The sequence below is a fragment of the Anguilla anguilla genome, chromosome 10 (genome assembly GCF_013347855.1).
Source record: "Anguilla anguilla isolate fAngAng1 chromosome 10, fAngAng1.pri, whole genome shotgun sequence".
Lineage (NCBI taxonomy): Eukaryota > Metazoa > Chordata > Actinopteri > Anguilliformes > Anguillidae > Anguilla > Anguilla anguilla.
The window spans coordinates 46,415,208-46,443,040 of record NC_049210.1 but is presented as its reverse complement, the minus strand read 5'-3'; the positions used below and the strand labels follow the sequence as shown (position 1 = coordinate 46,443,040).

At 51.9% G+C, this 27,833-nt stretch overlaps 1 protein-coding gene across 2 annotated transcripts in view; it reads right to left on the bottom strand.

Annotated features, from left to right (window-relative positions):
* Positions 1-27,833, bottom strand: part of si:ch73-72b7.1 (netrin receptor UNC5C) — a 165,513-nt gene that overhangs the window by 53,887 nt on the left and 83,793 nt on the right. For both annotated transcript variants that reach the window (XM_035380102.1, XM_035380103.1), the window contains exons 2-3: positions 20,781-21,011; positions 12,584-12,727 (exon numbers count right to left, since the gene is read on the bottom strand). In XM_035380102.1, the coding sequence (XP_035235993.1) occupies positions 12,584-12,727; positions 20,781-21,011 (375 nt within the window). The remainder of the gene's footprint in view (positions 1-12,583; positions 12,728-20,780; positions 21,012-27,833) is intronic.

The window sequence follows — 27,833 nt, the reverse complement described above, 5'->3', positions numbered from 1 at the left end:
CGCAGCCATTTAGCTTGGGGCCGCTCGGCTCGTCTCTCAGACGCCTGGGCGACAGTAATTACGCGCTTCTCTCTCTTTCTGAGGAGAAAGCGAGTCCACGCCCCCACTTGTTTTCCACCTTCTCTTTCACGGGGGCGCGGAGATTACAGGGCTGAGAAGCGTTTAAACAGGTTTATTTTATGAAAGTGAAGCAGCTCTTATTGTTCTGCTTCAACAGAGGTAAAACAGGGACAGGAGAGGAAAGAAGAAGAAAAAAGAAAGAGGAAAAGTAAAGACAGGAAGGGAGAAACACAAAGGGAAGAACTGAAAAGGTTAAAATGACGGAGGAGCAAGATGATAAACAAAAAGGAAGGAAAGAATAAGAGTGTAACAGGAAAGAAAGGATGAAGAGGAAGGGCGAGGTGAGAAGCGGTACAAAAGGAGGAAGATTGGAGGGCTAGCAGGTGGCTCAGGCCAAACACAGGCCTTTGAAAAACCCTGGAGCTTTTCCATGGAAAAAGGAAAGAAAGGAGCAATCACTGTCCAGCAGAGAGGCGGGTGAAGTGGCTGTCCAAAGACCGCTCTCTCCACCTCTCCCTGGGCATAACCGATCAGCTCCTCCACTTTCAGCGAGCCGGAGAGCCCTGCTGAAATGGGAAAGAGTGGCGGTGACTCAGAACGCACCCGGAGAGACAGAGCCCGCTCGGAGAGTGCGAGTGAGTGCCCGAGCAGGCGTGAGGGGAGAAAGCCCCAGCACAGGCAATCAGAGAGCAGAGAAACCGCAGCAGAGCCAATCGGAGAGCAGAGAAACTGCAGCACGGCCAATCAGAGAGCAGAGAAACCGCAGCAGAGCCAATCAGATAGCAGAGCGACCGCAGCAGAGCCAATCAGAGAGCAGAGAAACCGCAGCAGAGCCAATCAGAGAGCAGAGCGACCGCAGCAGAGCCAATCAGAGAGCAGAGAAACCGCAGCAGAGCCAATCAGAGAGCAGAGAAACCGCAGCAGAGAAAATCAGAGAGCAAACTGCCTTGCAAGCACAGACGCTGTTACAGGCAATTCACATCCATCAAGCTTCCTGACAACTGATAAGAGCAAGGGCAAGGGACTGACAAAAATGAGTCTTAAGCCTACGCTGAGCTGTAGCTTCAAACCTACAGATAAGTTCCAACCTGGTGCCTCAAGTTAAATACTTACTTAGCCACTACAATTTGGGGAAATTTTACATTTGGCTGTGTGTCTGGACCTCGGTACTATGCTCTACCCATTAGTCACAACCGCAGCCCAGCGACAGCAGAACCCCTCCCCCCTCCCCCCCCCCGCGCTGTGCCAGGGTACAAGAGCCGGAAATGAGTGTGTCGTGGGCGGGGGGGGGGGGGGGGGGGGGGGGAGGGACCTGCCTTCCAAACCCATTATTCTGGGGGCAAAAAAAAAGAACCAAAAACACTGAACACAAACCCCCGTTTTATGAGACAAAAGAATAATAATAAAAGCGATAAAGTGTTTAGGGGTGACTAATCTATCTGCATGTCTGCTGTGCCGCATCCTCACGCATGTAAATCCACCACTCAGAACACTTCACATCGGACCTGTCTGGGGGAGCCGCTGATGGTGATTAGTCACAGCTAAATTGAATATGTAAAAGCGTCTATTCTAGGCGGCGGGCGGCATTGCACCGGTTATTTCTGTTCTCGGGGATTATGATACTAATCAAACGCCAGAAGACGTGGAATTACCGCTGGTGGCGGAGCTCGGTGTCCAAGACAGAGAGGTGTTGTTTGAGAACAATCTGGAGTGCTATATCCCTCAGAGTTAGAGAGGGAGTGGGCCGTGTGCTTTCAAAACAGACACCATACCCAGGGGAGCCAATGGGAAGCCTGGGCAGGGAATAAAATGGGGTATCTGTGACGTGAGGGACCTCCTGCTGGTCTCCCAGGAGGCCGAAGAGTGCAAGAGCACACCGAGAAGGAAAGAGCTGCAGAAACAGACACATGAAGGCTGGCGTCCAGGGAGCACGTAGTCAGTGGCCTTCAGCAGTAGGGGGCGCCACAATCAGCTTTGCTTAAACTTGCACCCTTATCACCTGATGTTTTATGAGTGTGTTTATACGTTTATGGAGCGGAATTCCCTGGCTAGGTCTCAGGGAGTCACTGATTTCAGTGTGATGTCACAGTACAATCACCTGGCTAGGTCTCACAGAGGGATCAGCTATAGGACAACGTCACGGAGAAGTGACATAGCGTGTGGTGTCACGGAATGACTCCTCCCCCCTTTGTGATGTCACAAAGTGATTGCTCATGGAGAGGTCACGGACATGGAAACTCATGGTGATGTCATGGAGTGATGTCATAAAATGATATCCTGTGGTGTGATGTCACAGACTGAACACAAAGAGTGTTCTCTTTTGGACCTGAGGATTTTTTTCTAAATTGTAAAAAAAAAAATATTCAGTGGAGGTCGTGGCTTTTTTCACGGACAAATAAACAACACTGCAGCGTCCCGGACGTTTAGGACAAACCGCGGGAGCTCAGCAGATGCACAGCTCATTACGATGGCAGAGCAGAGTAACAAAGCCTCAGCGGATCTAGAAAGGGCAGGGGCTTCAGCAGGTGATGGCGACTCTAAACTAAAGCACACAACGCTCACTAACGGGAGAGAACGTGACCTTCAGCCCGGCCCCCGTCCTCCCTCCCTCCTTCCCCCCAAACGCTTACCCCCGGCGCCTATCACCCACTGTTCCTCCTGTCCCAGCTTAAACGGGCCAGAGCGTGTCCCAGTTCCAAAAAGTGCACAGCCATCCAGGGGGATACAGAGTCCGGGTCGGGTTCAGGTTGCCATGGGAACACCTGATCAGCCATGTCCAGGAAGGACCCCAGCATACATAATACTGTATGTATATATAATTCATGCCTAATATGATAAAAATCTGCCCTAAAGGGCATTCAGAACTTTAACTTTAAAATTGGACAGGCTACTGAAGTGAGACTTCCCAGCACCTGCCTGACTGATGTACTGTATTGTGAAGAAAGACAATCCAATATGAATCTTTGTTCTCGTGACTCCCTTGAATAACTGGGCCTCCATTTTGAGGTCAATAGTTTTTCAAATATAGGAGAAACACAATGGGCCTGGAAGTAGCCCTGAATGTGCTGACAAGATCCTCTCAGGTCGGCACATCCTACCATAGCAAAATAAGTTCTGTTCTATTTAGTATTCATATCCGTACAGCTGTAATAAAAGACAATATGATGCAGTGGCGGGGCGGAGCAACGCTGGAAGCAATATTGATATAAATTCAGAAAACTGGTCCAATGGTTTCAAACTGCCTGAACGGGAGAGAGAGTTAGCATCGCTGATAATAATCAGAAGCAGCAGCTAACGCTGCACGGTTCGAAGGACGGGCTTGTCTGAGCTCTCCGGGAAGTGACAGGCATCGTTCCATCCCACCGCAGCCGCAGGCGGTCCCTCCATTTTAATTCAGCTGCGCAGAGAAATCAACAGCTTTCCCTGAGAAATGCACACAGACACTTCTTTTTTTTTCCCTGGCAGGAAATGGTGGGGAACAGCCAGCCAATCACAGCCCTCCTTCTCTGCATGCTCTGATACGCCAATATTAAACACTGCCCTGTTGGACACTTCACCATAGTTGTCTAAAACAAGAGTTTTAGGGGGGGCGAGGAAAGAAAAGTAAAGTCAATTAAAGTTCTTTAGTTGGACTTGTCATGACCAGGACTGGGCTGAAGGACATTTCAAAGAGTGCCATCATCCACCCCCTCCATCCCCTCCATCCTCCCCACACACCTCCCCAATCCCCTTCTCAACTAGAGGTGTTTGCTTTTGACAGCACACCTGTAACAACCCCAGGAGAGAGAAATGCAGTCAGCGCTCACAAACGAAAACACATTTTTTATCACTGACTACACTGTCAGAGAGAGAGAGAGAGAGAGAGTGAAAGAGAGGGAGCGAGAGAGAGAAAGAGGTAGAGAGAGAGAGAGAGTGAAAGAGAGGGAGCGAGAGAGAGAAAGAGGTAGAGAGAGAGAGAGAGTGAAAGAGAGGGAGCGAGAGAGAGAAAGAGGTAGAGAGGGAGAGAGAGAGAGAAAGAGGTAGAGAGGGAGAGAGAGAGAGAAAGAGGTAGAGAGGGAGAGAGAGAGAGAAAGAGGTAGAGAGGGAGAGAGAGAGAGAAAGAGGTAGAGGGAGAGAGAGAGAGAAAGAGGTAGAGAGGGAGAGAGAGAGAGAAAGAGGTAGAGAGGGAGAGAGAGAGAGAAAGAGGTAGAGAGGGAGAGAGAGTGAACACAGCTTTGATTGCTCATTATCCCGAGCTTTAATATGACGCATAATTAACCAGCACGATCACAGTAGCTGCTTCTCACACGTTACCCCCTCATTACACACTGAGAGGAAAACATGCAGTGGCATTCAAATTTGGGGAAAAAGAGAAGCGCGGTAGAGCGAGAGTCAGTTCGAGGGGGTTGGGAAGTGGAGAAAGACGTCTTAGAGATGTCTTCCTCGGTTAGCCCATAACCCAACGCTGTCTTCCTCAGTTAGCCCATAAACCCAACGCTGTCTTCCTCGGTTAGCCCATAAACCCAACACTGTTATCAATGTTTCAAGCAGAGGAAGACTGCCATGTGTCTCGCACTGATTTGACTCCAAAGTAGTATTGTGCTTGAAGTCACACTTAAAAATTTTTTTTTTTTTTTAAAGTTTTGCAATGATTAATTTCATGTAATATCAACTTTTTTTAATCGGCTGCAAGTGACGCAAGTACTGCACAGGGGGCCTTGACTGGCATATTTATTCTTAGAAAGAGTAGCTTATGTTTTAGTAATCCAATCACATACCTGGCTGCTACAGTACATGCCCAGAAGCTGTGCACCTTGAAAATGTTACAAATAAATACGGTGTTCCAGCAGAGAAGAACTTTCAGCCTCTCAGAATGTTCCCGGGCTAGAAGATAAAAAAGCCTGCGTTTCTCTCTGCTCCTTCACTAACACGCTTACATCGAGCGCGAGGAAGAGCATCAAAGACTGCCTCTCGCTCGTTAGACCAGACTGACAGGCAGCTTTTTAACGGCACTGATATCGTTCCCGCCGACGCCAGCTAGACAACGGGAGGTTGCCGTGGCAATGGAGCCGCTGTACGGATGACCCCCACCCCCTGCCACCCGGTGTGCCCCCCCCCCCCCCCCATCAGAAGGGGGCCCAAACGCTGGCAGCGCCCGGCGCAGTAAATAGTTTACGGGTGCCGCGAGCTAGCCGGCGATTACCGCCATACCCCGCGCCGCGGCGTGCTTTATCTCTCCGCTTTAATCGAGCGCGTCTTTACGAGCCCGCCGCCAGCCTGCGAGGGGCCGCCGCGGTCTGAAACGCGCCCCGCTCCGGCTCCCAAACCCTCACCCGTCTCCCGAGGTTCCCCTCCAGCCCCCCTGCCCTGGGGGGGGGTTGTTAACGTCCTGTTCCTACAACTGTTGATTAGGAACAGCAGAGCTCATAAACCGCACAGAAGCGGTTTTTATTGATTCATTTATTTATTTATTTATTTTGGGAGGCGGGGGGTGGCTTTTTAGGAGGATATTTGGGGGGGGGGGGACTGGAGCTTTTTAAGAGGGCTACCGCTTGCCAAACCTCCCCTTGCTTTAGCCCATAACTTGCTCTCAGGACCCCAGCAGCTGTTGCTGATCTTACTCGCCAAATTTTATTGACCTTTCGCGCCCCTCGTGACACCTTCAGTCCCTCGGGAGGGGCGCAGGCGCTGCAGAAGAGAGAGAGCGGAGGACTGCTCCGTGTCCTCTCTCTCTCGCTGCCGGTCTCCTGTGTGAGGTCCACCTCAGGTTACCGTGCGTCAGGCTGAGGGTCGGGAACATTGTCCTGAACAAACAACGTCCGTTTCCACGGCAACCGCTACCTGCACACGTCGGCGCTCGTGATTGCGAAGGCACATTCGCTGGCTTTTCGGGGAATGGGACCGTTGGACTCCTGAGGCCACAAATGCACAGGTTTTTATATGTCTGTTCAGCTGGGACATTTGAGCACTCTGGAGAGTGATTTGGTGGAGTTCATGCTGCTCAGTTTGCCACTCAGTTTCTCCTAATGGAAGATTGAAGCAATTCGAAAACAAGATGCTCATTACAAAATTAATCACTGAGCTTCAGCTCGAATTCCAGCTATACTAAGTGCCCACCTGAGGTGGGGGGGTCGGGGGGGGGGCTCAGGTGTAATTTCAGACTCGATAGAACTCGTGCAATGGTTAGCCTCAGAAGAACTTGCTCTCATTTGACATTTTTATTTGCATGAAAATGCTGAAGCAAGAGAGGCTTTGAAAGCAATTCCCGCGAAGATGGGCTATGAAATCAGAGCAGATTAGGGGAAGCTTTGGTGGCGTGAGGAACACAGAGAGGAAGTTAAGAGGGTTTGGCGTCTCTGTTTTCTGAGCCAAACGCTTCGGCAGGGAGACGGCTGTTCGCTCTCCGGACCCCTTCAGTTCCTGTTCCTGCGGCACGCTGGAGATGAGGCTACACCCAGAATCTGTTTCGACAGCCGGCCTTCACGCTCAAATCGCTTTCGTTTTTCAAATAAAGATCTGTCAGGGCATCCACCATCCACGCATTTTACAACAGGCCGATCAGAATAGTCTATTCACACATGCTACATGTGATGTGGTCATGATGTGATGATGTAAGACTACACAATATCATGGGGATGTGATGATGTAAGACTACACAATATCATGGGGATGTGATGATGTAAGACTACACTATATCATGGGGATGTGATGCAAAAAGCACTTGAGAGCAAAAAAAAAAGAGAGCCATCAGACATTTTGAACAGCCAGGTATGTAATATGTTTCAGATTTCTGACCACATACTAATGTGGCCCAATTCGGGAATTGAAAATATCTAATTTCACACAATTATTTTTTGTTTAGACTTCAGGGAAAATATCACATGCGTAACGGATGTGTTAAAAAACACTGGATTCGGCTCACGCCAAACCGCCTTTCCAAACAAAAGCCCGACAGATGTTGGGAACCTGTTTCTGATCAACATTACAAGCTAGCGAGGCTTCCTGTAAACTCACATCACTTACTCTGGAATCACAAGCTCTCACTCCCTCAGACGTCCACGGGGACTTAATGACTTGTGTAATATCGGGGAGACACATCCACACATTGACAGAGCTTGATTCAAGCTTCAGGCTGCTCCCTCTGCGTCTTCACAGACGCCCTGAAACGGCATTTCGGCGAGGTCCGCGAACGCCGACTCGACATTCCGGAGCCCGCGCCGCTCGGCAGGGAAACAAACGATCCGGACGCATCGGTGAGCTCCTGCCTCCATTCCTCACGTGAGGGGAGCATGTGGATGTGATTACAGCTAAGTGGGTGTCTCTGGCCCCTGCTTTAGCTTAATTACACATGTTACCGCTGCAATTTAAACGCACGTTCTCGAAAGAAAACAAAACAAAACGCAGGGATTAACGATTAAACCCCGATGTTGGACCTCACTAAGTTGGCCGCCGGTTGTCATCCTGAAGGCGGACCAATCGGACGGAGGGGGGGGGGGGGAGAAAAAGAACAGTTCAGGCAAATGCGTCATTAGAACAGTGGCTGATAAGGATATAGAGTCCTTCAATTAAAAGTTTCTGCAAACGATAAACACGCCAATTCACGTAATTGCCTTTGAAGAACGGCAAGAGCGTTTACCGCAGCGGATCTGGAGACAGTTTCGGGGCGTTTTTTCCAGCGGTTTTTTTTAACCCACGCATTTTCTAAACTTTGCCGTCATCCCCAGAGACGCAGAACCGTGCCTCGTCATGACGATCCTAAAAAACTTGGTTTTTCATAGTCACACACAAGAGCCAGCTTTAAAAAGGGAAGTGCGCATGACTGATGACTTATTTGGTTTATTTTCGCGAGTGGGGACCCGCGGGCGCTCTGTGTGACTGTCCGGAGCGGGAACAGCTCTGTGATTACACGGCCTGAACACGCACAGCTACTGCAGCTACTGCAGCTACTGCAGCTACTGCAGCTACTGCACTCTAACGCACTGGGACTGGGAGGGAGAGAGGTACGCAAACAGACCCTGCAGTTTACAAACATGCCCGCCAGCCTGCCCACACACACTCACACACACACAAACACGCACACACTCACACATAAAACACATACACACACACACATAAAGCACACACACACACACACTCTCTCTCACATGCGTACACACACACACACACACACACACACACACACACACTCACACACACACACACACACACACATAAAGCACATACACACACACACACACACACACACACACACACACAAACACGCACACACTCACACATAAAACACATACACACACACACACACACACACACATAAAGCACATACACACACACACACACACACACACGTAAAACACACACTCACACACACACTCACACACACACACACACACACACGCACACACTCTCTCACATGCGCACACACTCACACACACACGCACACACACGCCGCGGCCCTGTCGGCGGGGCGCTCTGGCTGGCAGGTTGGCGGTTTCTCCGGCGCGCGATCCTGGCGGTAATCGGCCCACACCTCGCTTTCTTGATCGCCCGCCACTTAGAGGAACAACGGCGGCTTTCTCTCTCTCTCTCTCCCAGCACTTAGCGGAGCTATCGAATGAGACGGGACTTTGTGTGTGTGTGTTTGGGGGGGGGGGGGCACTGTGACCCCCCTCACGTGTGCGCCCCCCCCGTCCTGCGGATCGAAGCCCAGCGGGCGATAACTCACGCCGTAAGTGCCCGGTGGCGGCAGAGACACAAATCACCGGCGCGATTAATACCGCGCCCCGCGCGCGTACGCGTACGCGGGGACAAGCCCACCGCCTTTACGGCTCTGACATCGATCAGCGCTTCCCAACAACAAAGCCCCGCGTTTATTTACCGCCGGCGAGCGTTACTCACGCAACGATTAAAGCGTCCGCTTCGGAAAAGGAGGGGTTGGGGGGGGAAACAGGGAAAAAAATGAAACGCCTGTAATTTTCCATTACTTCCAGAGAGTATTTATCCACGAGGCCTCAGGCCAGAGGACATTTTAATCTGTTTTGTAGATTTTAATAGGAAGGGAAGAGGAATTTATTCCGATCTGAAGCAAAGGCTGCCGCTGGTAGGGTGATGGGGCTGTGGGGACTGGAATCCTGATGATGGTGATGCCGGCCGTTTAAGCAGGAGGCGCATGTACTGGACCGAACAGGGCAGGGTGGGGGTCATGGGGGCAAGGTCTGGGTCCAGGGTGTGAGGTGTGTGAGTGAGTGAGTGTGTGTGTATGCGTACGTGCATGTGCATGATGGGAAGGAGAGGCCTCTTGCTCTTTCCCTGTCTCTCTCTCCCTCTTTCCTCCCTCTCCCTCCTTCCCCCATCACTTGCTATTTCTTGCTCTCCTTCTCTCCCTCTCTCTTTTCCCTCTCCCTCCTTCCTCACCTTCTCTCCCTCTCGCTCTCCCTCTCCCTATCTCCCCCCTCTCTCTCTCTTTCTCTCTCTCTCACACACACACTCTCTTTCTCTCCCTCTCTCTTTCCCCATCTCTCTCTCTCTCCCTCCCTTATTCTCTCTCTCACACACACACATTCTCTCTCTCTCTCTCTCTCTCTAATGGCTGTGTAATCCTGGCCGGGGCGAGCGTGACTCCGCCCCCCTGGGCAGCCGACCGTGAGGTACCCCGGTGTGATGGCCTCTCTGGGAACGGCCGATGAGCTGGGGGGGGGGGCAGATGAGCCGGGAGGGGGGGGGCAGATGAGCCGGGGGGGGGGGGGGGGGGGGGGGCGTTGGGCAGATGAGCCGGGAGGTCTTGCTGCGCTAAGCGCTGGGGGGGCTCTTAAGAGGGCCCCCCCGCCCCCCCGCCGGCCGTCACTTTGACAGGGAAGAAAAGGGGTTGTGACGGAGGGAGGGCGGGGGGCTCCGTACCCCCCAGAGAGACTGGATTAAACACACAGGGGGGCCGCCTGGCAGGGCTAACGGGATTAAAACATTTTTGCTGACAAAAAGACACCGGTGAAAAGAACGGGCCAAAGTGACGGTGCGGACTGGGGACTAACCCAACGCTAACCCAACGCTAACCCAACGCTAACCCAACCCCGTCTGCTAGCTGCGCGAAATCCCAAAAAGAGCGTGCCACCGAACTCTGTGTGGATATGGCCGCTTGCTGCCAAAACAGAACTGACTGGTAATACACCCATCCCCACACTGCAGTACAAGTCCACTGATGCAACAGAAAAGTAACAGCAATTTTTTAAAGAGTAAAAGATATCTCTTTACTCTTTTTTTTATACAATGTAATCGCCAAAGAATAGAAAATGTAGCTTTTACAAACAGATGCATTTGTATCAATATTTTTTTTTATCAGTATAGCAAACAAGAGAGGCCTTCAGCTGCAGAAGTTATGAAAACAGTGAAAATGCACCTAATGCACCAGAAGACTGTTTCTGAACAGGATGTCAGTGTTTATTGAACCGTTCTGCGCGCCCATTTGAGGCAGAGGCACGCAGAGCTCTAATTTTGAAAGAGAACATGACGGAATAATGCCGGCCTGGCCGCGTACGACGCTAGCGCGAGGAGAAGGAGACGCTAAATTAGCTAGCTACTTCCCGCTGCTCGTGTGGACAGCAGTTACCTTAAACTGTCGATATCGTGCAGCTTTATTCTCTTTTCTCTTCCCGCAAATCACATAAATGTGCCCGCCTTTGCTGGCTAACTGCGTCTGATTTTCCGGTGAAAATGAAATCCGTTGAAATAAGCCACAGATGGAATCCGCGGTTATGTATGACCTGGGTTTATGTGCCTCACGAGCTCATTTCAATGCATCCATCTAAATGCAATGAAGTTGTTTATTAGTTTGTTTTCGCCGGCATATGCTCTGTGATAAGATGGCTGCCAGACGAAACACGCAGAAATGTGATGTTCTTTTTCCGGAATAACATCCGATTTAGAGAACAACTGTGATATCACGTCAATGCATTACAGCGCAGACACATTTGTAATGTTGTCTATTGTTTATCTTGACTGCGGAGGGGACGGAGAGTAAAAGCCCTTCTGTGTGTTTCCTCCACCCATGCGCTGCTCCAGCTGATCCCACTCATCAGCTCGGCCTCCTGGCTCAGGTGAAGAGGAACTGAGCTAATCAGCGAATCCAGGCGACTGGAGCGAAACCCTGGGGTGGACTTTCGCTTCCCGAACCCGGATTTTCCACCCCTCTCGCTTGACCGCGCTGTCGCCCCCCCCCCCCCCCCCCCCGCGCCCGTTCGTTAGCGACAGCTTCCTCCGCGCGCGAGCGGACACGCGGAGACACAAGGGTCAGAGCGGCGGCGGGTCACATGACCTGCGCGTGGCAGGTCACATGACCTGCGCGTGGCGGGACAGAACTGCGTTCGCGCTGCTCTTGTTACGGAATGACATCACACACGCCGGGGTTTCAACCAACAAGCAGATTTCAAAAACAACAAATGCAAGCGCGGAGATTTCCGCAAGCAGGCAGCAGGCTGTCCGAAATTCCAAGTGCCGTTAAGTCACAGTGAAATACTCTTCGCGCCCTACGCTTCAGCAGATTTAATTTGACTGAATAAACAAGCGATACGTGTTGCACTCGCTGTGAGTCAATGCTCACATAATGCCTGCGTACTCCTGAAAACGGAAACATACTAATTGGGCCCAGGTCTTCGTTGGTTTTAATCGATGTGCTCCCTCTTCTGTGATTAGGCCGGGCATCATTTTATCGATGGCCAGGCTGGACGTAAAGTCATTTATCTTGATTAGGCCCGTGTCAGGGCCCATATTATCTGCTCTGCCACGGAGTCTCACCCAGACCGTTTTATTGCACCATATTTATGTGATACCCATTAGGTCAATGATAACTGTATAAATAAAAGTGAGGTTTTTTTTTTTCTTCGCTCCACTGAATCCCTTGTGAAACCGCAGTAGAATAATCTAGCACTTCAACAGACAGCTCTGTTGAACCACCTGAGTTACGCATTTTGCAAGCATCACAGTAAATTCTTGAAAGCATTTCTTATGTGGTTGAAAATAAGACCTGAGGTTTTCACTGACTTACAGTAGAACACAGTAGACGTCATAGCCAAAGTCTGCCAAGAAGAGCTTTGAACCAATCAGAACTGGTGCCACACATGCTCGAGTCTCAAAACTATTGTACTGACAGATCAAAAACAGCTACTGAGATAAACAAACCAGAGATCAAGGGCGATTAATATTGTTTGTTACAGTTATGTTTTTGGACAGCCGGTTCTTTCCATCACATATTTCATGATTCATTTTACAATGTATGCCTGAACCCCAAATAAATATTTTCAACTGTCATTTTTAAAATGGTTCAGAGTGTCACACAATAAGAGAAGCAAGTATGCCTGAAAATCATAGTTCAGTAATCTACCTGCACAGTTTCCACCATCCAACACAATCCTCATATTGCTTTTGTTTTCAGTTTGACCAAGTTAAAACAGCAGCGGTAAGGTTTCTCGCCCTTCTCCGACTGCGCCCCCCCCCCCCCCCCCCCCCCGCGGCGGCGGCGGCGGCGGCGGCGGCGGTTGCCGCGGCGATGACTCACATGCGATGCGGACGTGGGCCTTGCGGCTCTTGGTGGTGCCGGCAGAGCTCCAGGCCACGCACTGGCACCAGAAGTCCTCCGGGCCGAACAGCTCCTCCACCTGCTGCCGCGTGATCTCGATGCTGGCCTCCCGCACCACCAGACCTGGGGGGGGGGGCGGTAAAAACACGGTCAGCATGCGGTCAGACACGTGGACATGTTTCCTGCACCAGTGGTTACACTGCATCACGTTTATTTGGCAGACGCTTTTATCCGACGTACAATACGTGCATGCCGAGGGTCACTGGAACTACAAAACTACAGGAATTACAAGGTAAGTACAAATAAAAACACATCAGAGCTGACAAAAAATAGAATACTCATGTTCATATTCAAACTGTGTCAAAGATCAGTGGGAGAAAAGGCGGCCAGTTGCAGTTAAAAGCCGCATCATCGTATTAAAAACAACGAATCTAACCGTTCGGAAGGAGCAAAAACGGACTGCTGTACAGCAAGCCAAAGCAACAAAAAGCAGAAAAACGTAAAGTTTAAATCAAACATCCGAATGTGCCAATGATCAAGTGATGATGCATCTTTTTCAGGGTTTGTTTGATGCACACAGAGGCTCAACTGTTCAAGACACACAGCTCAAGCAACCCCGCACACCACAGTTCTGTCTTCCAGTGACAAAAGACTTCTGCGTGTCCTAAATGACACACCTCGTTAAGAGCTGAAGGACTGACGGGGGAATAGATTGATTCGTTTGCGGCGAACGCGAGAAGACAGGGTTAATTACTGCTTTTCCACAGGGAAGGACACGGGAAAACAAAGTCATTATAATCATTTCTGTCCCGCTGTGTGATATTTCGCCCTGCCTGCGATCAGCGAGCTGATTTTTTTGGCTTTCGTGTCAGAACGTTGGACTTGGCTGCCGTCACAATGCTCAGAGTGTATTCCCACATTAGTTTGGGGGGTATTAGTACAGTCTGTGCGTACGATGGCTGCCTCTCTGTTCGGCTCAGGAGTACAGGAAGTGCTTTTTCACACACAGAAGTTAAGTGCTGACATTTGCAAAGCACATCATCGTTTGAATTTGTAGCCATTGGCACCGAAGTCGCAACGAGCTGAAATCCTTTTTAATGTAAATAAAAGGGAGATGTCATTAAGAGTCTCGGCCGAGGAAGCATGAGAAAAGTAAACTTTCTCTGCGTGTCTCTGTGTGTGTCTGTGTCTGAAAGAGAGTGTGTGTGTGAGCCTGTGTGTGTCTCTGTGTGTGTCTGTGTCTGAAAGAGAGTGTGTGTGTGAGCCTGTGTGTGTCTCTGTGTGTGTCTGTGTGTGTCTGTGTCTGAAAGAGAGTGTGTGTGTGAGGGAGCGAGCATGTGTGTGTCTGTGTGTGTGAGTATGCGTGCGTGTGTGTATGAGCCTGTGTGTGTCTGTCTGTGTGAGTGTGTGTGTGAGCGTGTGAATAAGTGTGTGTGTGTGAGTGTGTGCATATGTGTGTGTGTGTGAGCGTGTGGATATGAGTGTATGTGTGTGAATAAGTGTGTGTGTGTGCATGTGTGTGCGTGCGTGTGTGTATGAGCCTGTGTGTGTGTCTGTGTGAGTGTGTGTGTGAGCGTGTGAATAAGTGTGTGTGTGTGTGTGTGTGTGCGTGCGTGTGTGTATGAGCCTGTGTGTGTGTCTGTGTGAGTGTGTGTGTGAGCGTGTGAATAAGTGTGTGTGTGTGTGTGTGAATGCGTGCGTGTGTGTGGAGCTCAGCTGGTCTCTAGCTGGTGTCTATCAGAGCGCTTCTCCCAGGGAAAGCAGGCTGAGCCCCAGAGCCTCAGTAATCCTCCATGCAAATGCGCCTCCATTCTCCTCCTCTCTCTTTCATCCGTCTCTCATTGTTTCTTCCGCAGCTCCCTTCCCTCGGGCGTCAGCACAAGCGTGCAGACACGAGAGCAGAAAGACCCGGAACAAGAGCTGGACTGGGGGGGGGGGTCGAGGTCGGGGGGTCCGGTTCACCTGAGAACCTGTCAAAACATTTCCCCGTCGACGCCGTTTTTTTGGTTTTTGGCGGATGATGGAGGAAAGGGAGATCGGAGCGGAAGAGAATTGCCGGGTTGTTCAGGAGATCTACGCTGCCTCCTAGTATTAATCAGCAAGGAGCAAAAAGCCAGAGGATGGAGACGGTGCTACCCTACAGTTCATCAGACAATGATGTTAAACAAGAGAGAGAGAGAGGAATGAGGGAGAAGAGAGAAAGAGACGGAGAAGGAGAGAGAGAGAGACGGAGAGAGGGAGAAGAGGGAGAGCGAGAGAGAGGCAGAGAATAGAACGAAGAGAGAAGAAAAGGCAGAGAGGGAGGGAGGGAGGGAGGGAGAAGGGGAGACAGAGAGAGCAAGTGCATATGCCGCTATTATTGCGTTTGAGAATCAAGCTCTGCCAATCAGACGTGGCCCTCCTTGTGCTTTTCGACACCTCGGAACAGGAAGTCCGTGGACCGCGAAGTCTGGGCTCGACACAGACGCGACCCGACGCTCTTCCTCTCTGAGAAAGATTTACAGTCGGCTTCGTCATTGAGCATAACCTTAAATGAACTTCTTCAAAAAAAACTCACCACCAATTTAACACTACTGCATATAATTTATTGTGGGTTATTTTTATATCACGATAGATTTCCTTAAAGCAGGTTAAAATATGCGTCCCCTGCCTCGTATTATAAACCGTTCCTTTTATGAGAAACACAAACAGAAATATACTGCTCCTCCATATTTCAACAGCGACGGGACATTTTGGTTCACACAAAGACTAATTAAAGGAGCCTTTCTTCGCATTCACAATGCGATCAGGGAAATGTGTTCTGTACGCAAGGCGTTCTGGGCGTTGAAGGCGAGCTCTTTCTCGGAGAACACAGAAGGATGAAACGAGGAAGAGGAGCGAATACAGAAGGATGAAACGAGGAAGAGGAGCTCGAGCCGGTTTTGAAAGTGATCAGCGCCGGGCCGGGAAGCCTTCGGGAAGAATATAATCCTCTCTGTGCAGTTTCACAAGAGCCTCACGCAAAAACAAAAACGGAAGAGGAGATAGCAAAGACCTCCAAGAATTGGCTCTGAATGAATGCCTATGCCCACCCCCCTCCCCTGCCCCCCCCCACCCCCCACCTCGGAAACAGAGCGGATGTGCAGTCTTTCGAGCCGCAGCCAAGAGGAACGCGGAACGAAAACAGCGAAGACAGACAGCGAGGAGAAAGAAAGTTTTGAACTGAAACAATGTGAAGATTTAGAGGGAGAAGCCAGCGGTGGGGGATTCTTTTTCAGCCCAGATGAGCGCCCCCCTGTGGTCGCTCTCGCAGAGAGGGAGGCCCGGGGTTCGAACGCGGACCGCCACCCCGCCACTCGCACCCCTTTCTCAGGACACGCTGACGGAGCGCGCTTAGATGGCACTGTCCACTGACACGGAAGGCGATCGACCTCATTTAGCAGCCATCAGGACCATGAATAATTTAAGCCTGTGACTCAACCTGCACTGTGCGCTGAGAGAGAGAGAGAGAGAGAGAGAGAGAGAGAGAGATGGAGAGAGAGGGAAAGAGAGAGAGAGAGAGAGTGAATGAGACAGTGAGAGTGAGAGAGAGAGAGTGAGAGAGTGAGAGAGCGAGAGAGGGAGTGAGAGAGAGAGAGAGAAGAGGAAATTAAAATCAATGCGAAGAAGATGTGTGCTGGAGGAGGTGATTGGCCGGCTGTGATTGGACGTGCAATCCTAGTCAGTGACTTTGATTGCGTAGCTGTCCACTAACTCGCACTGGGCTACTGGTGTCATCAGAAATATGCTGCATTTCAATGTACATGTGTCCCAGCAGATACAGTAAACTAGTGCCTCTGCAACAGATCTGTCCAATAAAAACTACTCACTCCCAAAACACACACATACTCACACACACACACACGCACACACTGGCCATATGTTAAAATATTAAATCCCAAAATATAAATATAAGTGAAAGTACACTGCATATAAACACATAAATCATTGCCTCTTCCGGTCATGTAGATTTTATTAATGTATTGTGCAATATTTTACAATACTACAATTTCAATGCTTGATGGATTCTTTATTAAATTTAATAATCTAGGGAAACATCAGTTCTTTTTCCCCCAGAAAAGTAACAAGAAAAGTGATAATGATTTAGTGATGGTAATTTCTCAGTGTAAAATACAAACAGGCCAAGTCACATTGTCTACTTGAGTTTTAGTTGAGAGATTTCCCGCCAAAGTGCCCTCAAATTCTATACCATGGCACACACCTCATTTATACCAAAACAATAATTTCTTTACCATATTTCATATAGGTATCGTAGATACTGACATACTTCCTCACTTGTCCAAAAAAAAAAGCTCAAATCTGCAGCTACAGTTACTTAAATGCTACCCTTCTCATTTCCTCCTCATTCTAAGACAATAATTTCTGTGTAATCTATTTAAACATATTTCATAAGATTAATGAAAATAAAGAACTCCAATAAAGGTTCCATCAACCAAATAAAAAAGCATATAAAGTTCATGATAACTACGTTCATTAAACCAACCTCCCGTAACACGCAGATTATTCAAAAATACATTTCATCTTAACTCAACGTCAGCCAGGCAGGGGCCATCACAAATATCAGCGGCTCTAAAAATATTTCTCAGTTGGTGCTCCATCTGTGCCAAAATAGCTTTTCCATCATCTCAAACGATAATTATTTTGTTAATTATTTTGTTAGAAATGCCTCTTCCCCACCAACCTGTGAAATGTGATGAGGCAACATTTACACAAAAGGCATGAACGTCGTCAACAGCAAAAACACATCACTAATCTCACACTCCACGTCCTTCATAACGAACAAAAAAAAACCAAAACCACGCAGCTGCCTGCTCTTCAGCGCAGACCTCCGCGTGATCGGCTTCCCGAGCTCCTGCAGCGGCGCGCGGCTCGTCCAAACGGGGAGCGAACGGACAGGTTCGCGGTGTCACCGCGCTCGAGCGTCAGCTGGGGATTTACGGACGGCGAGCGGTGCTCAGACCGGCGGTGGCAGCGGGCGCAGGTGCGATGATAATTCTCCCTAATGAAGAGAGCTCCCGCTCCCGCGCCCACGCTGATCACTTCCAGGGCGATGACCCCGCTGGGGGCGCACATTACCGCACAGCGCAGCGACTGCAGGACCGCAGCTACGCGTGATGAACTCACACCCCGTTACAGAAATCAATGAGCCGGCCGCACGGAGATTAGCGGTGATGATCCCTCACTGCCGGCCGAGCGGGGGGGCGGGGGGGGGGGGGGGGGGCAGGGACAGTGCGGTACAGTCCATCCCGTACGGGGTCACGGACGATTTTCCCATAACTGGGAATTGTTCCCCACTGGTCATGGAGGGAGGGCTTAGGTCAGGCGCAAGCAGACGCAGCGACTTCAGAGAAACTGACGCCACTCCAGCTTGTCAGCTTTAAAACAATCTTGGCCCTGCTTTCAGTAGATCGCCCCCTACAGACATGCACCTGCAGGACACTGGCGCTGTGAAAAAGGCATATATATATATATATATATACTTATAGGACGGAAATGATCTTAAACGCACAACTATTGCCAGTGTAAGTGAGAAGCCTGAAGCCGTCACATGCGCTCCACTAAACTGAGCCGCGTAAAGCTTTGAATTCAAAGGGGGGCATGAATCACTTCCTATTGAATCGGCCTTCGCTATCCTCCCTGCCCTTCAGTTACACACTGACAGCCAATGCACAGCCGTCTAAGGGCCGGCACTCCTGATGGTATTGATGAGATAATGAGGCAGGGCTTATGGGGGGGGGGGGGGGGCGGGGGTCAGGGGGGCTCTAATTTCGGCCCCCGGGAGGACGAACGGCAGAGAGAGGAAACCTGAGGAATCCATCCGAGATTCCTGGGGGGGGAGGGGGAGGGGGGCTCCTCCGCGCCGGCACGCGATTGGCTGAAGAGGAAATCCATTTCGAGGAAGCTAATGATCCCAGTCCGCCATTCTCAGCCCCTTCGCCGTAAGCAAAGTCCTTATTTATTTATTTCCTGCAAAAGAAAAAACTCTGGGGGGGGGGGGGGTAACGATTTTTTTGGCTGGAGCCGGGCGGTGGGGCACAGAGATAACGCTCCCCCCTGTTCCCCCCCTCCACCCCCCCCCCCCCGTCCGCCCCTTACCCCCGCCCGATCATCCGCTAATCTACTCCCGTCCCCGCGCGGTGAGGGGGGGGTGAGGGGGGGGGGGGACCGAGCGTTTCCAGGAGGGGGGGGCTGAGCGGGAGGGGGGGGTGAGGGGGGGGGGCTGAGCGGGAGGGGGGGGTGAGGGGGGGGGGGCTGAGCGGGAGGGGGCTCGCGGCGGATCGTCTTTCCTCCCGCTAAAATAGCTATCGACCGGGCCTGGACCTTATCTGCGGTCTCTCCCCTATCAATCAGGAGAAATTAGAGAGAGCGGCCGGGCCGGGGAGAGGGCGGCTCGGAGAGTGTTTCAGTGTCTTAGGGTCTGAGTGAAGTGTGTGTGTGTGTGTGTGGGGGGGGGGGTATAGGTGTGTGTGTGGTGTGTGTGTGGTGTGTGTGTGTGTGTGAGCGTATGTGTGCTTGCGTATCAGTGTGTGTGTGTGTGTGTGTGTGCGTGTGTGGGGGGGGGGGATATAGGTGTGTGTGTAGTGTGTGTGTGCATGCGTGTGTGGGGGGTATAGGTGCGTGTGGTGTGTGTGTGCGTGCATGTGTGTGAGCGTATGTGTGCGTGTGTATCAGTTTGTGTGTGTGTGTGTGTGTGTGTGCGTGTGTGCAATACGTAGGCTCCAGGTTTCACACCGGCCTTTTTCCAGCCCTCTCTGTGTGCCCTGTGTCCGGCGTGTCACACGCGTGTAGGACGGCCGTGTCTGCCCACACACGCGTGTGTGTGCGTGTGAAACACTGCCCTCCTGGAAACGAATAAATAAAAAGGAGTCGTGGATAAAAGCGGGGCTGCTCTTTCTCTGAGCGCGCGAATCGCCCTCAGGGTCCCAGAGGCCATTACACGCTACAAGCCGCCTCTGATTGAGCGCTTTCAGCCGCCAAAGTGGGGAATTGAGTTCCCCGTGTAGCCCACAGGTAGCAATCACCCCCCCCCCCCTCTATTCACACCCCCCCCCCCCCCCCATTCACCCCCCCCCCCCCCCATTCACCCCCCCCCCCCTCGCTTATTCATCCCGCCCGGCTTCCGGAGAGCAGATTTATTAGACCGGCGGATACTAGTGCCCCCGAGGACGCCGCCATGTCCGGGGGACGCCGCCCGCGCCGCGCAGTGCATGCTGGGAGATGGCCAGCGCTGAAATGTCAGTCCGAGGCGAGGCAGAGACGGAGCCGAGCGAAACGCATACGCCCCGAAGTGAAGAGAGGGAAGAAAAGAAGAAGGAGAAAAACGCCGCATCGTACAGGGACCCGACGCACAGCCCGACGCGCTGAAGGCAAGGCTGACATTTTGTTAAGCTTCTCGCCGTACTCCAGCACGGGGGGGGGGGGGGGGGGGGGGAGGGGGGCTGGCTAATCCAGCGCGGGGGGGGGGGGGACGTGTCACCCCCCCCAGGTGAACACTCCGCTCATTTTCAGGGAATCCTTTTGTTGGGCGCGAGCGGCGGAGACGGGTGTCGGGGAACGCCGTGACGCCCGTGTCGGAATGTGGCGGCATTCTCAGCCTGAGGCGGCGAGCGCTCAGAGAACAGCGCGGCGTACGCACGCCGTAATTATCCCAGGGTCCCTCAGTGCTGCCGCCGCGCACGGCGCGCGCGTAACGGGGAGGGGGGGGGCCTGAGCTGGCGGGGAAACGAAGCTGGGGGGGGGGGGGGAGGAGAGAGGGGGAGATGAAACGCTGAAGAATGGGGACACACATCAGACAGACGCAGAGGGAGAGCGCAGTGTTTGTACTTTATTGCGTAAAGTCGCCTCGGATCGAGTCGGTTCATCCCCCCCCCTCCCCCCCCACCAGGATGACCATCGCCACCGGGACGTTCTAGGCAGATGTTTGCTTGCATGATTTCTGACACGGAGTTCTCATTACTTTCTCCTCGCCCTGCTTGGTTTCTTCCCCCCTCGCCCCTTTGCCCCCCCACCCCTCACCCATCTGCCTCCCCCACCCCAGCGTCCGGGCTTACCTGAGGTCTCGTCCACGCGCTCCTCCACGGCGTGGTCCTTCTGGTGCACCCCCCCACCCCCCACCACCCCCAGCGTCCAGGCTTACCTGAGGTCTCGTCCACGCGCTCCTCCACGGTGTGGTCCTTCTGGTGCACCCACTCGCTGTTGCACTTGAAGTAGATCTGCGTGGCGGGCGTGGCCTTGCAGTACAGGTTGACGGGCTTGTTCTTCACGATGTACGCCTCCTCCGGCTCCATCAGGAAGTGCGGCAGGGGCTCGGGGGGGTCCGAGGGGAACGTCTCGGGCAGCTCCCCCAGGGCCAGGAAGTCATCGTCCACTGGGGGGGGGGGAGAGAGCAAAAGGAACGTTACGTCAGCGCACCGCGACCCACGGCCTCCGCCTCATCGACGTCAACGCTTTCCGCCACACACCCTTTCACAGCCTGTTTCTATTTTTAAAAAGGGGGGGGGGGGGGTCAGATGAAGGTACTGGGTATCAACCTCACAATTCAGCTTGATGCTCATTTATTGCCGTAACAACTACATACATATGGACTTATAACTACAATTAATTATAGTTGTGGAAGAAAATCTATGGTTGAAAAGTTATTGTATGTCCTGTGTTTCCAACAATCGAAATGTTAATAGGATAAAAAGACAAGACAAAAAATAGACAAAAATATAATTTAGGCGTCTTTTGAAAGTCTGTGGATCCCTCAAATTCAAGACACTTCATTTCTCTCTCTCTCTCTCTCTCTCTCTCCGTCTCTCACTCTCTCTCACATGCACACACAGTCTTTCTATATCTCTCTCACACACTCTCTCTTTCTGTATCTCTCTGTCACACGCGCACAAACTGTCTCTCTCCTCACTCCTTCAGTGCAGAACTGATCTATGTATGTATTGCAGCGGAGCGACAGAGAGAGAGACGGAGAGAGAGAGCGCGGAGCGACAGAGAGAGAAAGCGTGGAGCGACAGAGAGACGGAGAGAGAGAGCGCGGAGCGACAGAGAGAGAAAGCGCGGAGCGACAGAGAGAGAGACGGAGAGAGAGAGTACGGAGTGACAGAGAGAGAGAGAGAGAGAGAGAGCGTGGAGCGGCAGAGAGAGAGAGAGAGAGAGAGAGAGAGAGCGCGCGGAGCGAGGCGGGTGGCAGCTACGAGTGTAAAAGCGGCCGCTCCTCGGGCGAAAGGTTTATCGCTCCATCAGTAATTCATCCTGGTCCGGTCGGCCCGCCCCGCTCCCTCCTGTCGTACACCTGCGTGCCGGACGGGCCCTGCCAGCCCGCGCGGCGGCGGCGTGAGTTATCACGCGCCGGCAGACATAAATATAATAAGCCCCGGACGGGCGGCGTCCCCGCGCCTCTCCCCCGGCGCTGTCTGTGATGTGTGGGACAGCGGCGCTGAGCTCCGGGGGGGTCGACCGCGCGGTGTAACCCCGAGGCCCCCCGGATCCGTGGAGTAATCACCGGCTGGCCGAGCGAGGACTCCACTCCGTCTTCCCGCGGCCCCCTCCTAAATCACGCGCCCCCCCCCCCCCCCTTTTGTTTTTGGCGGCTCTAAATCTACCGCTAATTGAAAAGTAGCCGTAAAAAACTCAAAACCGCCTCAATCCCTGGAACCTCCCACCCCCCCCCCCCCTCCCCCCCGCCCCACTGTGCCCATCTCACAGCCAGGTCGGGCAGCAGGTGTCGCCAGGTTTGCCATCAGAAACGCCAGGTTTTTTTTCCCTGCTGGGAGTGCATAGCCTGAGTTAAGGGCAGGGGGGAGGGGGGGGGGGAGAGGTCTGAATGCACCTTTGTGCGAGGCCTCACATGACCGTCCTCGTGTTCGTCTGATTGGCCATCCGTAAGTGGGCCAAGCAGCCAGTCCATTTCAGACACGGAAGTTCTAAATTGCCATCATGCGGTAATGCACAACTAGCATTTGAGGTTTGCAGGTTCAAATCCAGGGTATTTCCCTGCTAATGTAACACTGAGCAGTGTGCTTTTACTGCAATTTCTCCAGCTAAAATCAGGCTCTATAAGTGGCACATAGTGGCACAACCTTCAGAAACAATTTGAGGGAATATGAACATAAATGAAATGTGAAATCAAACAATAAACTGGCGCATTGATGGTAGGATTTAGCTGCTGGTCTCTCTGCAGCATAATGCCCAGAGCTCCGGTCTTACATGCTGCACCTCCCTCGTACCCGATCCTATCAGAGGAGAGAGAGCTGGGTCGCTTTCCGGTGGGGTGTTGGGGGGGGAGTGTGTGTGTGTGTGTGTGTGGGGGAAAGGGTGTGTGTGTGTGTGTGGGGGGGGGGGGGGGGTGTTCCGGATGCATGCAACGCTCTCTTATCGCCTCCCCTAGATCAGCAGCTGCACCCCCCCAGCAGTGCCACCCCCCCTCCATCGCCCCCCCCCCCCCCCCCCCCACATCACCAGCCCTTCCCAACTAAAGACCCTGCGGGTGATGACTATCTCAACTGCACACTTGCATTTACACAAAGCACTGCTCTCACACACAGCCACACTCATACACACGTGCACACACGCGCACACAGACTCACACACGTCTACACATGCGCACACGCGCACATGCACACACACATATTCACACACACGCGTACGCACATGCACACACACACACACACACACACTCACACATACACGGAGTCATCCATCATACCCTGTGCCTCTTTATGAAACTGTATCATGCCACAGGCCATACACAAACAGATAAAAGCTACTGTTTGTTATTACTACAGTTTATTATCATTAATGGCACCACCCCATTACCCTGGACCACCGAAGCTACAGACACACAGGAGACATGGGAACGATCCAAATGCATTTAAAAACCAGAGGAACGGATACAATGGACGTCGTGTTTCCTCGACTGGGGCCCTGCATTGTCAAACTCTGCAGGGCTGCTCACTGTCTACTGAACCCGATCACATTACACTCCCTTTACCCTCACACAATACAGCTTATTTCCCCTGCACTGATTTATGCGTGTGTGTGTGTGTGTGTGTGTGTGTGTGTGTGTGTGCGTGTGTGTGTGTGCGTGTGTGTGCATGTGCGTGTGCGCGCAATCAAGATAGGGAGTAAAAGAGAGAGAGAAGGAGAGGGAAAGAGAGAGACAGAGAGAGAGAGGGAGAAGGAGAGAAGGAGAGAGGGAGAGAGAGAGAGAATAAGACAGAGAGAGAGAGAGGGACAGAGAGAGAGAGAGAGCACAGTAGAGAGAGAAACAGAGTCTCATTAATCAAAGTTCTCCATTCAGAGCTGTGATTAATCAGGCGTGCATTAATGTGCTATTAGCGTATTAGCTGACTGACACATCATTATACGCACATTGAGTCAGAAGGACATGTGCCAGCGTTCGCCGCAGCGTTAAAAACATCGCTGCTACTCAAACCGCCGCTGCTGATCAAAGAGACCCTTCAGAACTCGAGTCGCTTTCAAACAGAACCGCGCGGAGCACAGAGGACAGTGAAATAAACCCCACTTAGCACAGGGAAGAAGAGGAATCCACGCTACATTAACACGGTCTGAAATTAGGAGCAAAAAATCTGCTATTTGAAGACAAGCGCTGCTGTCATCTGCCCGAGGGCAAACCGCTCTGTAGTTTACACTGAGCGCGATGAAAGAGAGGGGCTTGATCTAGCCCCCCCCCCCCCCCGCCTCATTATTAGCTTTGTAACGCCACACCCAGGGTCAGAGCGGCCATTAGCCCACAGAAGCGTTCATTTCCACCCGGGAGCACGGGCCTCGATGGGGCGTGACCCATCAGGAGGCGAGCCGCCAGGGTCGCGACCCCAAACTCAACTCCGGAAACTCATTACAGACGCGTGAAGGGCGGGCCTTCCTCCCCAAACCCCAAGCCCCCCCCCAACCACCCCCACCACCCCCAGCAAGGGTTACCACCCAGAATTACTCTCCATGGGGTGTTGAGATCGGTGAGGAACTTTACCTCGCAAGCCAGCGTAGGCTAACCCTCGACCCAAAGAGAAAGGCCTTATAAGGAAGCGAGAGGAGGGTTTTCTTACGAGACGACGCACGCAATCCACACAGAAAAAAGTCGGAAACAAGAGCAGCACGGCGGAGAAAAGTGCGAGGGGTCGAGTTCGGACCGCGGAATGTGACCGTTAAAGATGGCGGGGGGGTGGGGCCTGCATGGAACTGAAGAATGGGATGTTAACCAATCACAGTGAAGGGGAGGGGCGACTGTGGAGAAAAGGGGGGTTAGATCAGGGAAGGGAAGGGTGGGGAGGGGGAGGGGGGGTGAAGGGTGGCAGAAAGACTGTCAGAAACGGGGCGTGAGGTCGGGTCTGTGAAAGGCGAGGCTGGGTCAGGCCCCGCCCACGCACACGGAAGGCCTCACGCTCGCTCCGATTCGCCGCCTCGACGGCAGCGCCTCGGGGTGTAATTTGAGGCAGCGTCGCTATAGGCAGCCAATCAGGGCTAAGGAGCGAAGTGCCACCGCACCCCAACGCTCGACCCACACGCCACACCTCATGCTAAAAAAAAAACAGCACAGAGGACGGTGTGTTGGGGTCAGTGAGCGCAGCGCTCGCGGTCTTTTCCCCCTTTAAAGGAAAAAACAATATTTAAAGAAAAAAATCCAGCAAATTTTCCACATTAACTTTCAAAACAAACTAATAGACTCAAAATAAATAAACGTGTCGGCGTAAAATGAACTGAGAACAGTGGCTGCTCTCTGTAGTCAGGTTGTTAAAATGAAGAGAGGGAAAAAAAAACGAAAAATAAACAAACCCTCACAGCACTTGGATGTGTACTGATAGCATTCACGGTACCAGCACGGCTTTCTTCTGAACAGGTGACGCAATGGGGGCTTCTCTCTACGATACCATCCGTTCCGATCAAGGCCAGCTGGGGCTTCAAGAAAATATTTATCAGCTCATCTTCCTATGCAGCACCGGAGTACAAACAACCCGCCAGGGGTCCCGTATCCCCCCCCACGCCCCCCCCCCCCCCCGCCCCCCCCAGCGCCACCACCGTCCCGCTATCTTCAAACGCAACCGTGACATCTTCAAACGCCACGGAACACGCAGGAGAAGAGAGAGAGGCTGGCTTTGCAAAACAAATCACGATGGGCCCCCCTTCACTGAGTGGGGGGGTGGGGGGGGGGGTTGTCTTCACCCGTCTAATAGGAGGAGCGGGGGATAAACATGGCCGCATCGCCCGTCCGCGTTTCCGCCAAGCCCTGCTGGCGGCGGGTCCTTTCGCGGTCACGCGGGGCCTTCCCCTCAGAGCCGAGTGACATCAGCCTGTCAGTCACCCGGCGCTCTGGAGAGAGATTCCCCCAGCCTCCATCGTCTCATTCAGACTCAAACACACCGCTTTCACTCCTGGTCTTCAGCCCAGCGCCGTGCTTTTCTTTCTCCTCGCATGACGAACGTTTATTTCGAGCGGACTTTACGCGAGCGGTGTGCAGACGCAGTGTTCATGTTCGAGGCGGCCCGGAGGGGCGTACTGAACAATGTGCGCTGTGCACAGACACAAGCTTCGCTCGCTCGTGATTGTACGCTATCCGTCAGCGTTCGCTTACGCTATCTCTCTCTCCAAACGGCCGTGGGTCTCAAATAAATCTTGTTTTATTATAAACATAATGATCCCCTACTTGCAGTATGTACAATAAACACTCCGTGTATAACAGTACAATTCTGCACTGGTGCACTACATCTATATGTCTTACAAGCCTCTAGTCTCAGAACAATCTAAAATCAATGATAACATCAAATATATTTGAGATACCAGTGTTGTGATGCCAGGCATTTTAAAAAAATTTTTTGTTATAGGCCAAAGTAAAACAAAATGGGAGTTTTGAGCTGTAATATGCTGTAATATGGCCTATTGTCCCATTTGTTGAACAAAGAACAGTACATGACTCCTGGGCTCATTTAAAATCGCTGGTACAGGCCTCCCATGCAAGAAGCTGATTACACCTTAATGTGAATCAATTATGCAATTAACGTGATGGAAGTCATACACGGCAACAGAGGCAGGCTACATTAATGATGATCACCTTGTGACTGACACTTTTTAATTTCAGCCCCAGGAAAACATCAAAATCACGCTGTGATTTCCTTCCTTTATTTCTTATCCAAAAGGCACTTGTCCTTTTTGGTGACATTGGTCCGGATTCAATCACCATCTGTCCTTAACTTTGACTCATAATTAAATGCCGTTGTCTGGCAGGCTCGTTCTAGTGACTGCAGAACATGCCAACTAAACTTGCTTTTAACCGTTGATTGAATCTTGGCTATCGCTTTCTCCGAATACCTTTTAGAGCGTGTCCGTTACGTCTAACAGCAGCAAGTTTTTACACACGTCTCTCTTCTTCCTTTGTGCCAGCCTCATTCGTTTAAAAAAAAAAAACAAAAAAAAAACTATGGAATTGCAAAGAAAGGACTGAATATTACTGAACTGCAGAAATACTGAATTTCCTCAGTGGACACACACTGTCCCGCACATCCCCAGAGCTGGAGAGTCCAGGGGGTCAGAAAGTAAAAGTCCTGCCGCGTGTCTCTTTCACCCATGAACTCGGCCAGCTCGTTTCACTAATTAGCTCTCCCTCCTGCCTGAACCGCTGAGCTAATTAGAGGATCCAGGCGGCTGGAACAAAACACCGGGGTGGACTTCTACTCTCCGAACCTGGATTTTCCACCGCTGCGTATCCAACGGCAGCCAGTGAAACTGCACGAGTACAGAATCTCAGGCAGTCAGTCCTAGATGCTCATTTCCTCAGGCAGAACGCAGCCTCTCGCTGCCGCAGGTGCCACAGGAGGCCAGCAGCCCTTCCTCTGGAGAAAATCAAAAGCTGTGATGCAATAAATCGCCTGCGCGAGACGCGGGCTTTGACTGATTATGTCCCAGCGCACGAAAAACACGGCAGCAAGTTTCTCTGTGGAGAGAAGAGGTGTAACTGCCCTCACGCGGGGGTGCGGTTCGATTACAGCGAGGAACGGAGACGGGGGGGGGGCGCCAGTGACCGGGAGCTTCCCGCCGATAGAGGACGTGAGAACCTTTCCTGCGTTATTATTGGTCCATTAACCCCCCCAACTGTATCTAAACAGCCAACTGATTGGGTGACAGTGTCAGGTGATCAAAGCGGCCATTTTAAACCTACATTTTAAACTATCTTCTGATACAGTCA